Source organism: Panthera tigris, chromosome B1 (assembly GCF_018350195.1).
Source record: "Panthera tigris isolate Pti1 chromosome B1, P.tigris_Pti1_mat1.1, whole genome shotgun sequence".
NCBI classification, from domain to species: domain Eukaryota; kingdom Metazoa; phylum Chordata; class Mammalia; order Carnivora; family Felidae; genus Panthera; species Panthera tigris.
In genome coordinates, this window is record NC_056663.1 from 85,056,432 (window position 1) to 85,070,879 (window position 14,448).

Sequence of the window (14,448 nt, forward strand, 5' to 3'; positions counted from 1 at the left end):
ATTGCCAAATGCAAACATTCTTCTGACATCTGGAGACAGCAGGAGGCATTTAGTTGGCTCCCAGGCTGTACCTTTCCGTGACGTCATTATCAAAGGTCTTTCCTAAACAACCTGCATAGTCTAAATGCCATATGATTAACCTGAACTTGACCAAGGGAATCAACCTGGAATGCTAGGTCACAGAGGAAGTCACCTGATCTGCTGAGCAAACAGGGCTTCTTTCTGTTATTACTCATGCCTCTAGGACTCTTTCCTCTTCCAACCTGCTGCCACGTGAATTGCTGTAACTCAACTCTTCAGATTCTTCTCAGCTTCTACCTAGGAAGAGAAGACAAGGGGAATAAAAATTTAAGGACTGTGTTTCACTCCCACACCTAGGGAACATGCTTAGTTTTCTTTAATAAGCCTTGGGGAGAGAAGATTATTTTCTTGAGAAAATGTTCAATGTATTCATTGGCACTTTGAACAGAGCTGGACTGCTTCAGAGGATCACACCAGTTTGGCTCACGTGAGTCAACAGTATTTCAGCTTTTTATTTTCTGTATTCCCTCTGTGGAGAAGGAAAGTGCTGAGAACCGTTTGCACTAATAAACTCTTCCAAAAGACCTGAGAGCATGAGCATTTTCCCAAGTCTAGATATTTTCCCTCATACAAGTGGATCCCCTGGAGAAGTGACAAATAAACACTGATCAAGTCTTACTAGATTCATGTGATGTTTTATTTTATTAAAAAAATTTTTTTTTAATGTCGGGCTGCCTGCGTGACTCCATCAGTTGAGCATCCGACTTCAGCTCAAGTCATGATCTCATTGTTCATGAGTTCGAGCCCCATGCTGGGCTCTGTGCTGACAGCTCAGAGCCTGGAGCCTGCTTCCGAGTCTGTGTCTCCTTCTCTCTCTGCCCCTCCTCCACTCATGCTGTCTCTCTCTCTCTCTCTCTCTCTCTCTCTCTCTCAAAATAAATGAATAAACATTAAAATTTTTTAATGTTTATTCATTTATTTTGAGAGAGAGAGAGAGAGTGCAAGGGGGGAGAGAGGAAGAGGGAGAGAGAGTTCCAGGCAGTCTTCTCTGTCAGCACAGAGCCTAATGCTGGGCTCGAATTCATGAACTGGGAGATCATGACCTGAGCAGAAGTCGGACACTCAACCAACTGAGCCACCCAGGTGCCCCTAGATTCATGTGTATGTTTTAAACCTTGATTTAGTGGTTTGAGGTACAGAAGCACCAGGGGATTTGTAGTTTACTAAAATAACCACACATTCTGGTCCATTCAACAATCCATAGGGGCCTTCCTGGGCTTTTGGAACATTTCTCCTCTTGCTAAAATTATCTTGCATTTGTTACTTACCATTGGAAATAAACATCATCTGAAATGTCTTTGAGTGAAGTTAGTGGGGTTTTCTGATCCTTCAGCTTGAAGTGTCACCTCAGAGAATGCTAATGACCCTGACTTAAGGTCACACAACACATGGCCTTCTCCCTCTTAATGCTTATCCCAGTACAATTTTATTTTATTTGTTGATTAATATTTAAATCCTACCTCCTATGAGTTTCTTGAGGGTATAATAGTGTTTGATTTTCTTCAACATGCATCTAGTACGTCTTTGCTAACAGTTAGTAGATTCACACATTAGTTATAAGCAGAGTCCAACAGTGAATGCAGGATCATAAGGGTGATTTGGGGCCCAACGTAAAACTGAGAGATGAGTGCAAATCGTCTCTTAAATTAGAGAATGGTGTCAAAGAATATATTAATCCAGGACTGAAAGCCCATTACCTAGATCTCACAAATATATATTTAAGTAAATCCGTGGTTTGTCTAAAAGAAATAGCCTCCTGCTAAAGTACCCTTGTTTGATCTATACCAGTGGTTCCCAGAAGTGTGGTCCCTGGTTCAACACCACTGGGAAACTTGCTGGGAATGCTCATTCTTGGGCCTCAGTCAGACCTACTGAATCAGAAATTCTGGGGGAGGGGCCTACCAGTCTCTTTTAATAAGTATCCAGGTGGTTTTGGCACACAAAAATTTGAGAATGACTGAGATACACAAATCTTATCACTTTCAAATGGTAGAAGGAGGCAGACTCATGAAAACATGGAGTCTAGGTTTCTTGCTGGAAATGTAAACAAAAAATGAAAGAAAGAACTGGACCGAAGTCTGCACAGAATTTTTAGCTGTGTTCAACAGTTCAACAGTTCCCTGCCTTGGAGACAGCAGCCGCACCACATTTTCAGCCTCACTGACATCACTGTTTTTGTACAATCTCATTTAGGGCCTCGCCTATCTGCATACAAAGCCCTGAAAAGTCCCTCTCATACCAAAGATGATCTGAGAATAATTGCATGACCTAAAAAAATTTATTGAGATAATAATATTGAGACAAATAATGTAATATAAAATAATAGTGATAACAGTCAATATGGATAGAAAAGAAGTAGAATAAAATTAAGAGCGCAGGCTAGGTTTAAGCTGCTTGGTTTTGAATTTTGACTCTATCACTTTCTAGTTGCATGACTTTGATCAAGTTATTTTACTTTTTGTAGTTTTGTTTCCTCATTTATAACCAGGAGTTCAATAATAGTTTATTCAGTTCCTATTTCATATAGTCACTATGAGGATTAAATGAAAGAATATATATGGCCTTGGCACATGGTTCATGCTCAATAAATATTAACCATATAATATGCAGAATGTGTACACACACACACACACACACACACCCTGTCTTGCCCCCATGGCCTTCCCAGGTTGAATCCCAGGTAGTGCGACAGCAGAGCTCTTGCTGTAAGTTTAAGATATAACAGATGGTGCGAGGGTGGGGGTGGGCGTCGCGGCGCCTGGGTGGCTCAGTTGGCTGAGCGTCCGACTTCAGCTCAGGTCATGATCTTGCGATTCATGAGTTTGAGTCCCAAGTGGGGCTCTGTGCTGACAGCTCAGAGCCTGGAGCCTGTTTCGAATTCTTTGTCTCCCTCTCTCTCTGCCCCTCCCCTGCTCACACTCTGTATCTCCCTCTCTCTCAATAAATAAACATAAAAAGAAAATAAAAATAAAAGGTATAACAGACGGAGTGTCTGTGTGGCTCAGTCAGTTAAGCACCCGACTCTTGATTTTAGCTCAGGTCATTATCTCATGGTTTGTGAGTTCTAGTGCCATGTCAGGCTCTGTGCTGACAGCAAGAAGCTTGCTTGGGATTCTTTCTCTCCCTCTCTCCCTGCCCCTCCTCTGCTCACGGTCTCTCTCAAAATAAGTAAATAAACTAAAAAAAAAAAAAAAAAAAGGATATAACAGAAAGAGAACTGAGTGCTCTTCCAGGGAAACTATTAGCCTCAATGAGAAGACATGCCCAGCCTGCTTTCCCTACCCCTTCAGTAGCACACATCCTAACATGTTGAAGCAGGTGTAACCAGGAACTGTAGTCAATGTGTTTCTGGTGAGAAGGTGAACGTCCCAGAGGCAAGAGAGGGGTCCAGAAATTTATGTCTTAAGAAATAAAAATTACCAGCAGGTCCAGAAGTGGTCCCGTGGCTGGGAGAAAGGAAGTCAGAAGGATGTGGAGTGACTCCGGGGTTGGGTATGGATCCAGCTACACCTTGGAGGTCACCAATGCCAAAGAGCTGAGCTGGTCCTGGCTGACAAAGTCTGGTGACTATCTGAGGGACTTCCCTGAGAAGAGGAAGAATGCTCAGGTAACAAGCAGCCAGAAAGACAAATGTTCACCCGGACTCTCTTTGAGCTTTTTAAAATGTTTATTTTTGAGAGAGAAAGAGAGACAGAGTGCAAACAGGGGAGGGGCAGATAGACATGGAGACAGAATCTGAAGCAGGCTCCAGACTCTGAGCTGTCAGCACAGAGCCCGTTGCTGAACTTGAACCCAGGAACCACAAGATCATGACCTGAGCCGAAGTCAGACGCTTAACCAACTGAGCCACCCAGGCGCCCCTCCCTGAGTCTCTTTGTATAGCGGCCTCTCAGCAAAGAGGGGGATCAAATCCATAACAGTACAATGCTGGCAAAAACCACATTTAACAAGACAAATCTATCATAACAAACAGGCTAGGGGAAAAAAAAACTATTAAGATGGCATTAAATGCCCATATTTTTTAGCTGTAAAAAGAGGTTCTAGAAGACATCTGTTTTCAAAATATGTCAGATTCATCAATGTGTGAAGCAGCTGTGCCAGTAGGTGACCCTTCTGTTTAGGAGACACTGTGTCTGCGTTGGCAGCAGCAGAGGAGAGGTTACCACAAATTTCACATAGGAATCCTGTATCCCTTGTAAAGGGGAAAATTTAGAATCACTCGCATCGGCTGCTTCCCTTCCAACTTGGAGCAAGATGCTGGGGTAATCAGCGAACGTTTCATACACTATCACGATCTTTCCAGGGCCTGGTCTGCACATACATATATAAGAAAGTGCAGCATGAAGAGATCTCTTTCCTCCACCCAGCCCTGTCCTTGCACACCGTAGGGGAAAGAGGCCCTAGTCACCTTCACTTTAACTCTGCATCGGGAATAAGCAACAAAGAAATCTTCCAAATACAGGTGCACAGCCATACTGTCTCAATATAGCACCTGGCTGTGGAAATAATGATGTCTCTTTGTCCGCATATGCTTATATGCACAGATTGATATTTGAAAAGATGTTCCCCCTAAAAGCCAATTGTTATCTCTAAGTGGTGATATTTGGGGACATTCTCCTTTCTCTTTTATACTTCTCTATCATGCTCAGTTTTTAGAAAAAACATTTATCATTTTTATAATCTGAAAAATGAAGCTATTTTAATCTTGGGGAAAAACATTATTGTGTGTGTTGAAAGCCTAAAATGTAATAAAAATGCAGAGTCACATTACTATGTTGCACCCTAAAAACATAGTGAAAGGCACTTTCATGCAAACATAATAGATGAGGTTGTGAAGAAGTATGCACTGTCCATGCTGCTGGGGGGAAGAAGTGGATATAATCTTCCTAGGGAATAATTTGCCAATGTGTGTCAAGAGCATTAAAAAGGTGCATTCTAGAAGGTCCAGAAATTCTGCTTAGGAATCTATATTAAGAAAATAATTAAGGGGAGCCTCAGGGATGGCTCAGTTGATTAAGCGTCCGACTCTTGATTTCAGCAAGGTCAAGATCTCAGAGTTCATGAATTCAAGCCCCATATTGGGCTCTGCACTGACAGCAGGGAGTCTGCTTGGGATTCTCTCTCTCTCTCTCTCTCTCTCTCTCTCTCTTTCTCTCTCAAAATAAATGAATGAACAAAAAAAATAAATATGCAAAGACATAATTAGACATGTTCATCACAGATCGGCTTATAATATTTTATTTTTTAATTTCTTTAACATTTATTTATTTTTGAAAGACAGAGAGAGACAGAGCATGAGCAGGGGAAGGGCCAGAGAGAGGAGAAACACAGAATCTGAAGCAGGCTCCAGGCTTTGAGCTATGAGCACAGATCCCGATGTGGGGCTTGAACTCATGAACCTTGAGATCAAGACTTGAGCAGAAGTCAGATGCTTAACCAACTGAACCACCCAGGTGCCCCTGTTTATAATATTTTAAAGATGCAAATAATTATGGCAGCTGAGTTAAATAAATGAAGGTACATCAAATAATTAAATAATATGCAGTTAATGAAAGTAATGATATAAATGTACTTTTTTTAATATCTGGGGATGTGTTCGCAATATTGTTATGAACAAAAGCAAGACATAAAAATTTGCTTGTAGTGTGAACCCATTTCTGTTTAAAAAGAAAAACACACTACATAACCTGTATATTTACATTCTTTTCTTTCAGCTTATCTGTTTTGTCTAATTTTTCTACAATCAACATGATTTACTTGTGTGATTAGAAGTATAGCAAGAGGAATATTAATCAAAAATGTTCAAATTTATAAAATAGCTTGTGTGATCTCCTTTACACACACACACACACACACACACACATTTTATTATACTGATGGTTACTCATTCCAGGTTTTAATAAAGCCTATACATGATCTGGTACCGGCTTCAAGGATAGCCATAAAAATATTTTTAGAGTTGGCTTAATCAAATGTAATCTCTAATATAGTACTGTTTCATTTAACCACCAACCAGCTGTCTTTATCTACAATTCTGTGATTTTCTATTGGCATATCCGAGATAGATTTTCTCATTTCTTTCAAAAGGTTTCTTAATTGAGACTTCATGTTAAAATCCAAGGGTCACAGTTTGTAGGGAAGGTTGCATTCAAAAGGTACATATTTTTGTATTTTAAATATGTGCCTCCCATTTCGGTATTCTTAGGTGAGGGAGGGCTGGTTCTGTATAATGGAAGAAAGAAGAAATTAGGTTTTAAAAAGTTTCATTCAGGGGCAGAATGTCTAAGCTTCCAATTTGATTGACTGAGTCATTCCCATTAAAAGCAAACTGTAATTTTCATTGGAATAGAAATCAGTGTGATTTAACACATCCCTTTTTATGGAAGATTGCATTTCACAGCCTATAAGAAGATCACAAGTGACAAAAAAAAAAAAAAAAAAAAGCAAAATTCTCACCAGCACAATTTTATCATGAAAATGCCTATTTAGGTCTATATTTTATACAAGAAACCAAAGACGTCATTGAAGGGCAATACATTCTGTAAAAGAAACCTCAGTGATAAACGCCTGACGAGAGTATTAAGAGCCTTGGGGACAAATAAAGAGTGAGTTATTTTGTTGACTTTTCCCCAATTCTGATAAAGATAGCTCAACAGCCAGCTCTCATGCTTATTTTTTAAGAATTAAGTGATCTGAATTATTTCTCCCTTGGTCCAGAGAATAAGTTTGCTTTCCCAGTTAATGTTTTATACCTACAGTTTTTCAAAGATTTGCAGTGTTCAGATTATTTTCTGTTTTATAATCTGTGGTCTGAAGCTCTGAGAGGCTGGAAATTAAGAGGTAAAGGTTTTAAATATAGTTGATAATTTGGGAGTTTGAGTGATACGTTGTTGTTTGGTGTTAGTAATGATGCCTGGATATCCCTCTTTCTTTTAAATCATTTAGTCAAATATATAAAAGTGATTTAAAGATTTGAGATTCAAGATAGAATATAGTATTTCTCTTGTAAGAATGCTGTCAGTATAATAAAAAGACAATTCTCTTATTTGAAAAGGAAACTGCAGGGGTGCCTGGGTGGCTTAGTCAGTTAAGTGTCCAACTTCAGCTCAGGTCATGATCTCACAGTTCATGAGTTCAAGCCCCATGTCAGGCTCTGTGCTGACAGCTGAGGGCCTGGAGCCTGCTTTGGATTCTGTGTCTTCCTCTGTCTGCCCCTCCCCAGCTCACACTCTGTCTCTCTGTCTCAAAAATAAATTAACATTAAGAAAGAAAAGAAAAGTGCATTTTTTTCCTTGAATTTTTGAATTAGAGAATCTGTATAAAATTGACCATCTTTTTTTTTTTTCATAACATTCATGTGTGTGAATCAAAGTATTTTATTTCAAAAAGATCATTAAAAATATTAGTTCTTATCCTCAGAGGAAAATAGTTGTATTCCTCTACTTAAAAAAAGAAAAGCCATGGGGTGCCTGGGTGGCTCAGTCGGTTGAGTGTCCAACTTCGGCTCAGGTCATGATCTCAGGGTTTGTGGGTTTGAGCCCCGTGTCAGGCTGTGGGCTGTCAGCTCAGAGCCTGGAGCCTGCTTCAGATTCTGTGACTCCCTCTCTCTCTCTGCCCCTCCCCCACTCATGCTCTGTCTCTCTCTGCCTCTCAAAAATAAAGAAACATAATCAACAAATTTTTTTAAAAGAAAAGCTTACTTATTAGGTTTATAAGCACATGTGTAATTCAGAAAAAACACTATTATTGCCGATATCAATGTTCCAATCTGCTTTTTACTTACATTCACGTGTTTGATACTAATATTTGTGTTGATTTAAAAAATCCTGTTGATGGTGGGGTTTTTTTGCGTGTTTTTAACAAGCAAAAAAATGGACAAATTAGTCATTGTCAAAAGACCAGCGTGACTGTGGGGAAAAAACCATCATCCTTAAAAGGAAAGAGGAGGCTATTTCACAATCTTCAGAACACACAGCTATATACCAGATTAAAGAGTGTTTGCCTTTTTGATATGGCTGCTTGGCTTACACAAAACAGGGGAGATGTCAGACATTTCCCAGCTAATGGAGTAATCGAAGGCCAAGTAATGGGTCAATGCTCAGTGACTGATTTTACAATAAAAATGAACCTACAGTGAGACTTTGTGAAGTATCAGTTGCATAAGATATGCCCACATACATAGCTGCCATATCTTGATAATCTCACCAAATGGCAGCCAGTCATAGGCTAGGCAGCAACCTAGTCCTTGGACAAAGAGATAAGGTGAGCCAATCCATTTCCCTCTCATGAATTAGAGCTCTGAAATACCTAAAGATTTTAGTTAATGGTGGGAGCTATGGCTTGAAAGCAATGACAAAAGATGGAACCAGAGAAACTTTCATGAGCCACATACATGCTTAAGTTATAAGAAACAGAAACCATGGGTGAGGAGAGGACACTGGTCAGTGAAAAGAATATACTAAAATAAATGTGTAAAGAAAAGCAGAGATTCAGAGACAGAGAGAAGGCGAGTGGTCGAGCAAGCAAGAGAGGGGTTGGTCCCAGAGCTTCTCGAAGTTTTCTTGTACTAGTTTAGTCTGTGTGAACTCTTGCAATAACATCTTCCTTCCTTCCTTCCTTCCTTCCTTCCTTCCTTCCTTCCTTTCTTCCTTCCTTCCTTCCCTCCTTCCTTCCCTCCCTCCCTCCTTCCCTCTTCCTTCCTTCCTTCCTTCCTTCCTTCCTTCCTTCCTTCCCTCCTTCCCTCCTTCCCTCTTCCTTCCTTCCTTCTTTCCTTCCTTCCTCTCTCCCCCCCTTCTTTTCTCTGGTAAATTAAATTATCAAAAGGGTCAAACCACTAGTAGGCTTTAGAAGAAAACAAAACAAAACAAAGTATGTTACATTCATGCAATATAACATTACAAACAAGAGGATATAGTCTTTAGAAAACAAATTGTCTGTAGCAGTTTACCTAGTGGAACTCTGTTGTCCAGGCTTGCCCACAACCCTCTCACCTTATTTTGGTAATAGATCTTTGATTTTCCTTTGGGGACTAACCCACACCCACTGATCTGTCACCTCTGCCACCACCTGTCCAGGATGGGCATGAGACTCAGTTCTAGCCAATCAGTGGATCCTGACACTCAGACTACAGTCATAGATAGATAATAGCCATGACAGCATTATATAATTTTGAATCACTTTCATTCTAAAGAAAAATGTAACAAATAATGTGTGGAGAAAGAAGGAAAAGGTGCAGTTAAGATTTGGGGGCTTATATAACAGCAAAAAATAAAGAGACCTAAATAAAAGACCAACTTCCAAACTCTGCTATTAATTACCTAAGGGACCTGAGTCAAGCCCTTCCCTTCTCTGAGCTTCAGTTTCCTTATTCATGGTATGAGGAGCTCAACGCAACTGTAATCAGGGTCTCTTTTCCTTCCTAAATCTCTAAGCCTTTCTTAAATTTAGAAATTCAGCAGTCAAGTCCGCACCTCCACTTTGGGCATTTTCAGAAGTGCAGGTGCTACGCCTTGGTTTATGACAATGATCTTTTCACAGTCTTGGCCCTCAGGGAACTTGCAAAGGATGATTTTGAAGTAGGCCAAAAATCTCCCTTCCCTTCCCTGCGGTCTAAGCTTTTGACCTTATCATTCCCAACCATTAAAACTTGTCCTCTTTAATGACAGTTAATCAGGAAACGAATCTCTGTGACACCTTGCTTCATTTTTTTCTCCCCTGGAGACTTCCTGTCTTCTTCCCTTTCTTCATTCCAGGAACACTGATACATTTGACAGAGGTCATCAGGCCACATGGAAAGAAATGATGTTTTATTCATAATTGATTTACAGAGCATTTCAGAATTCAAAAGGTGGACCGATCCACTAAATGGAGGCAGGGTAGTTCTATTACAGATTCGAGGTATTTTGAAGGATCTTTCTCCTCAATGTGCAGTATATATAAGGATGGTCTTGGCTATGTTCAGCCACTTAAAGTTGAAAGAACCCAACTGTGGCTTCTGTATCATCAATTAGCTCTATTACTTGCAGACTAGACATTCAGGTGACTGGTTGATCTAGTTTTTCCAGCTGGATTAGCAGCTCAGATCCAGTGTGAAGGTCTCTTCAGATATCAAAGCTACTGTAAAGTCTTGGATCTTTGAAGCAATGATTACCCTTCTTTAACCCAACCAGTAAACCTTCTTTCTACCTCCCTGGACACTAGAAATTCCAAATACCCTACTGCAGCTCCTGCCCTTCCAGGTTGGATAAGGAAAGTACGGCACTTAAAAAATGGTTCCTGTTAACATGTTACTTTTAGCTAGAAGACTAGGGGAGTAGTTGGCACTTTCTTACTCTCCTGGGTGAATTCTCTCTGCAGAAACTAGAACCAAATTTATTACTGACTTGCCCACTCTTGGGGCTGCTAGATTTGGGAGGTGAGAGGGTGTGGGCAGAAATACAGTGCCCAAGACTCAACAGTATTTCCAAGGGTGGTGCAAATCCCTAGAAGGCAAAATGAAGGATTTATTTGGAGGGGCGAGGACAGGGAGGAAAATACACCACTGTGAAGATGAAAAGCAGAAAATGTGGAAACAGTGTAGGAATGAGGGTGTAAGAAGTGCCAAAGACAAATTTACTACCCTCACAATTTTGTTTCAATCAGATCTACCCACTAAGCAGTAAACTCATTGATTGCTCCAAGGGGTGGGGGGCATAAGAACCTTATCTGGGTTGACTTTTCCAAGTGGGGAAGGGGAGAGTAGGAGATCTCAGTGAGACACAAAGACTGTGGTATCATTTACCCCTACCTTACCTAGGCATCTGTTGAATGCTTTTCTTCTTTAAGTGGTTTGAGACAATCCTTGGACTTAAAACCAATGAGAATGAATTGAATGTTAAAAATACCCACTTCACTGAGGAAGTGATTGGATTAATTAGATTCTCTTTGTGTTATTTTTAGTTCTGGTATATTTGATTGTCTTTTTTTTTTTTTTTCTTTTTTAAACAAAGCTACACTTTAGCAAGTGAGCAGTTGGCAGTATGAGATGAGTGAACTGCCATAAACTCTTTGTAGCTTCCCTGATTCTTTGCAATGCCTGCTACTACAGGTTATCACAATTCATTATAATAATAGAAACCCCGATTTCCTGGAAAGAATGTGCTCTCTTTTTTTTCAATTTTTTAAATGTTTATTTATATTTGAGAGAGAGAGAGAGAGAGAGAGAGAGAGAGAGAGAGAGAATGAGTGGGGGAGGAGCAGAGAGAGATGGAAACAGAATCTGAAGCAGGCTCCAGGCTCGGAGCTGTCAGCACAGAGCCCGATGTAGGTAGGGCTCAAACTCATGAGCCATGAGATCATGACCTGAGTCGAAGTCGGATGCTTAATGGACTGAGCCACCCAGGTGCCCCAAGAATGTGCTCTAACTCTTTCAAGAAACTAGAAAATAGTTAAGGACTTAAATTTTTTTCTCCTTTTGGTGTCGAATCTTGCTCTCAAAACAAGTTTTTGTAAATTTGTTTTGGTTTTTATTGTTAATCTTACCTTTAATCTTCATGAAGGCAAGGATTTCTATATGGTTTGTTCACTTCTGATCCCCAGGGCCTACAGGATAGTAGACATTCAATAACTACATGTTGAATGAGTGAGTGAGTGAATGAACCCATGAATCATAAGTAAATAGCACTTTGGTACCTATCAATACAGAATGCTGAGCTAGGGTTAGGGTTAGGGTAGAGCTATCAAGTCACAACTTTGAGCGGTATGATGACAACATTCTAAAAGACAATATGAAGGCACTTAGTAGAGTTTAAAAAAAATGCTAATTACACAAAATGAAGGAATTTTTATGGAAGCACTTCAAAACATTAGAAGTTATATAAATATATTATTAGTTAAACTTTTGCATATGTATGACTTGCAATCTTAATGTTTATTGTGTTTGACTTGCAATTGATTCCACTAGTAAAGGCGCTGTGCTATGGCCAAAGATGCCAAGTGAGATTTTCGAGTCTCTGTTAAACATGTGAAGTTTCCACAAATACCTAGAGGTCTGGTATGTTTCCTGAAGAGGCAGAAGATCAGGCGATGTGATAAGGTAAAGAGACACTTCCATTCCATCAGAGTTCACTGGGGAGGAAACCAACAGCACAGAGGCAGCCTGTGTTAAAATGGCTGGGATACATTCACTTTGCCATTTGAAGGAATTCAGCAGTACAGACGAGAGCTACATAAGCAAAAAAGCTCAAGTCCACACAAGAAAGTCTTATCTGAATGCTTTGCTCACTTGTAAAAGAATAAGTCTAGGACTGTCCAACTTCCACAACAAAGCAGAGCTTTGGTAAATTCCCATCATCTAGGAAGTAGAGCCTCTTTTTGCTAAGCTAGCTATCTGCAGATCTCCTAGGTGTAAAAAAGAGTGAAAAAAGGTCACCAGATATATAGGTAGATGGGCTGTGATCACAGGTCTTGAAGTATTGGGGGAATGTAAAAACCATCTAGCGATAAAGCTTGGCTTTGTTGGGGGGCGTCTGGGTGGCTCAGTCGGTTAAGCTGGTCTTTGTTCTGTCTCTGAATTCAATGATTAAAAAAATTTTTTTTTTATTCCATCTATTAAATGTGAATATATCCGTGAATTCTGCCATTCCTGGTCCTCGGAGCTCCAAATGCCTGAAATAGGAACAGCTGTAGTGTGAATTAGATGGCCTAAGCTCTTGGGCTGCTTCCAACTTCGCTACTGCTCATGCCCCTCAGGTCAAGGAAAGAAGTGATGTAATGCACTTAGCTGGGCCACTTTAATTACAATGCAATGGGGAGGGGGAGGGGTTACAGGCGGTGACAAGTTTAGCGCATGACTTGCCCTGGGATGCAGGAAACAAAAACACGGACAACCATTGGCTGCGTCCACTTCCGACCCGGTATCTAGCTCCAAGTCTGGAACCTTGAAACACTTATTTCCTGGGAAGAGGGGTGGCGCTAGCCCACAGAGCGTCAACCATAAACATACAGCACACACACACACACACACACACACACACACGGAGGCTGGCAGCGTCCTCCCCGCTGAGATGGGCGTGGGGCCGAGCGCTTGGCCCACGGTCCCCAGAAGGTTCCCCCAAAGCCCGCCACAGCAGCCGGGCTCAGCGCTCGGAGCCCGCGGAGGACCCGCGTCCGCGGAAACTGGTGTCACTCGGGCCCGCTCTAAGTGAGCCGCGCTGGCGTCATTCATTCGCAGTGTCCGGAGCGTCCTTCCAGCTGCAAGCGGGGCTTCGCCGCAGGTGCCAGTGGCCCCGACGCGGAGCGTTACCGCGCGGTGACCTCGAGGGCGCGGAGCGGCTAGAGACTGAGGAGATCTGGAGCTCGGCTAGGTGCTGCTGTAGCAGCCGCGCCCCAGCCCAGCTCGGCGCTCGCCGCGGGGCCGTGTCGGCTGCAGGCTCCCGCAGCCCTGCTCGCCGCCGCCGATCCGGATCCCGGGACTGAGCGCCACCACTTCCTCCTCCTCCCGCTCTTCTTCCTCCTCCTCCTCCTCCTCCTCCTCCTCCCGCTCCTAGCGCCGCCGTGGGCCGGAGCCGGGCTGCGGGGCGGCGGGCCTGGGCGTCTGCGGCCGCGGGCTCGCGGGGGGCGGCGCCGCCGCGGGGAGGATGCTGCTCGCCGCACCCGCGTCCTCGCCGTCCTCCCCGGCCGCCCGCGGGGGCTTTGTTGTGGCCCGGGCTCCGCGGACCGCCGCCTGGTGAAGTCGCTCTTCGCCGCCGCACCTAGCGAGCGGGAGGGCGCGCGTGTGCCCGGGAGTGCGCGCCTGTGCGCGCCGGTGTGTGCAGGACCTGACCCTCGGGCCCATTGTGCGTCCGCCCGCGGCGCCCGGGAACATGTGGGTGAACCCCGAAGAGGTGCTGCTGGCCAACGCGCTGTGGATCACGGAGAGGGCCAACCCCTACTTCATCCTGCAGCGGAGGAAGGGGCACGCGGGCGATGGAGGCGGCGGCGGCGGACTAGCGGGTAAGGACCGGCGGCCAGTCCCTGCGGGAGGGGCCGGGAGCGCTGCGGCGCCGCCCGAGGCCCTAGGCTGCGGGCGCCCGGGACGCCGCCCGGTCCCCCGGGGCCGGGCGACCCGCCCCACTTTGGTGAGCGGAAGACCTCAGGAGTCCTGATTTTTCAGTCTGTGAAAGAGATGATTCTTCTCTGACCCTGTCAGGCTATGGGGCCCTTCGAGTACCGGGTGCCCCCTAGGTGGGTGATGTTGATGAGATTGGAGGTGGGGGAGGGTGGGGGGAGCAGCCCTTATGAATTAAATGCAGCACTTCTTCCTACCTCCCCACCCTCCTTAAAAATTATCGTTTTATATATGGGCAAGAGAGGCAAAGGATGGTTCATTTTTACTTCATTCTCTTTACT

At 43.1% G+C, this 14,448-nt stretch overlaps 1 protein-coding gene across 1 annotated transcript in view; it reads left to right on the top strand.

The window, feature by feature from the left end:
* The first annotated feature begins 13,682 nt into the window (after window positions 1-13,682).
* Window positions 13,683-14,448, top strand: part of TBC1D9 (TBC1 domain family member 9) — a 115,223-nt gene continuing 114,457 nt past the window's right edge. Inside the window, exon 1 of the mRNA XM_042983856.1 lies at window positions 13,683-14,052. Coding sequence (XP_042839790.1) covers window positions 13,923-14,052 — 130 coding nt within the window. The 5' untranslated portion in view covers window positions 13,683-13,922. The remainder of the gene's footprint in view (window positions 14,053-14,448) is intronic.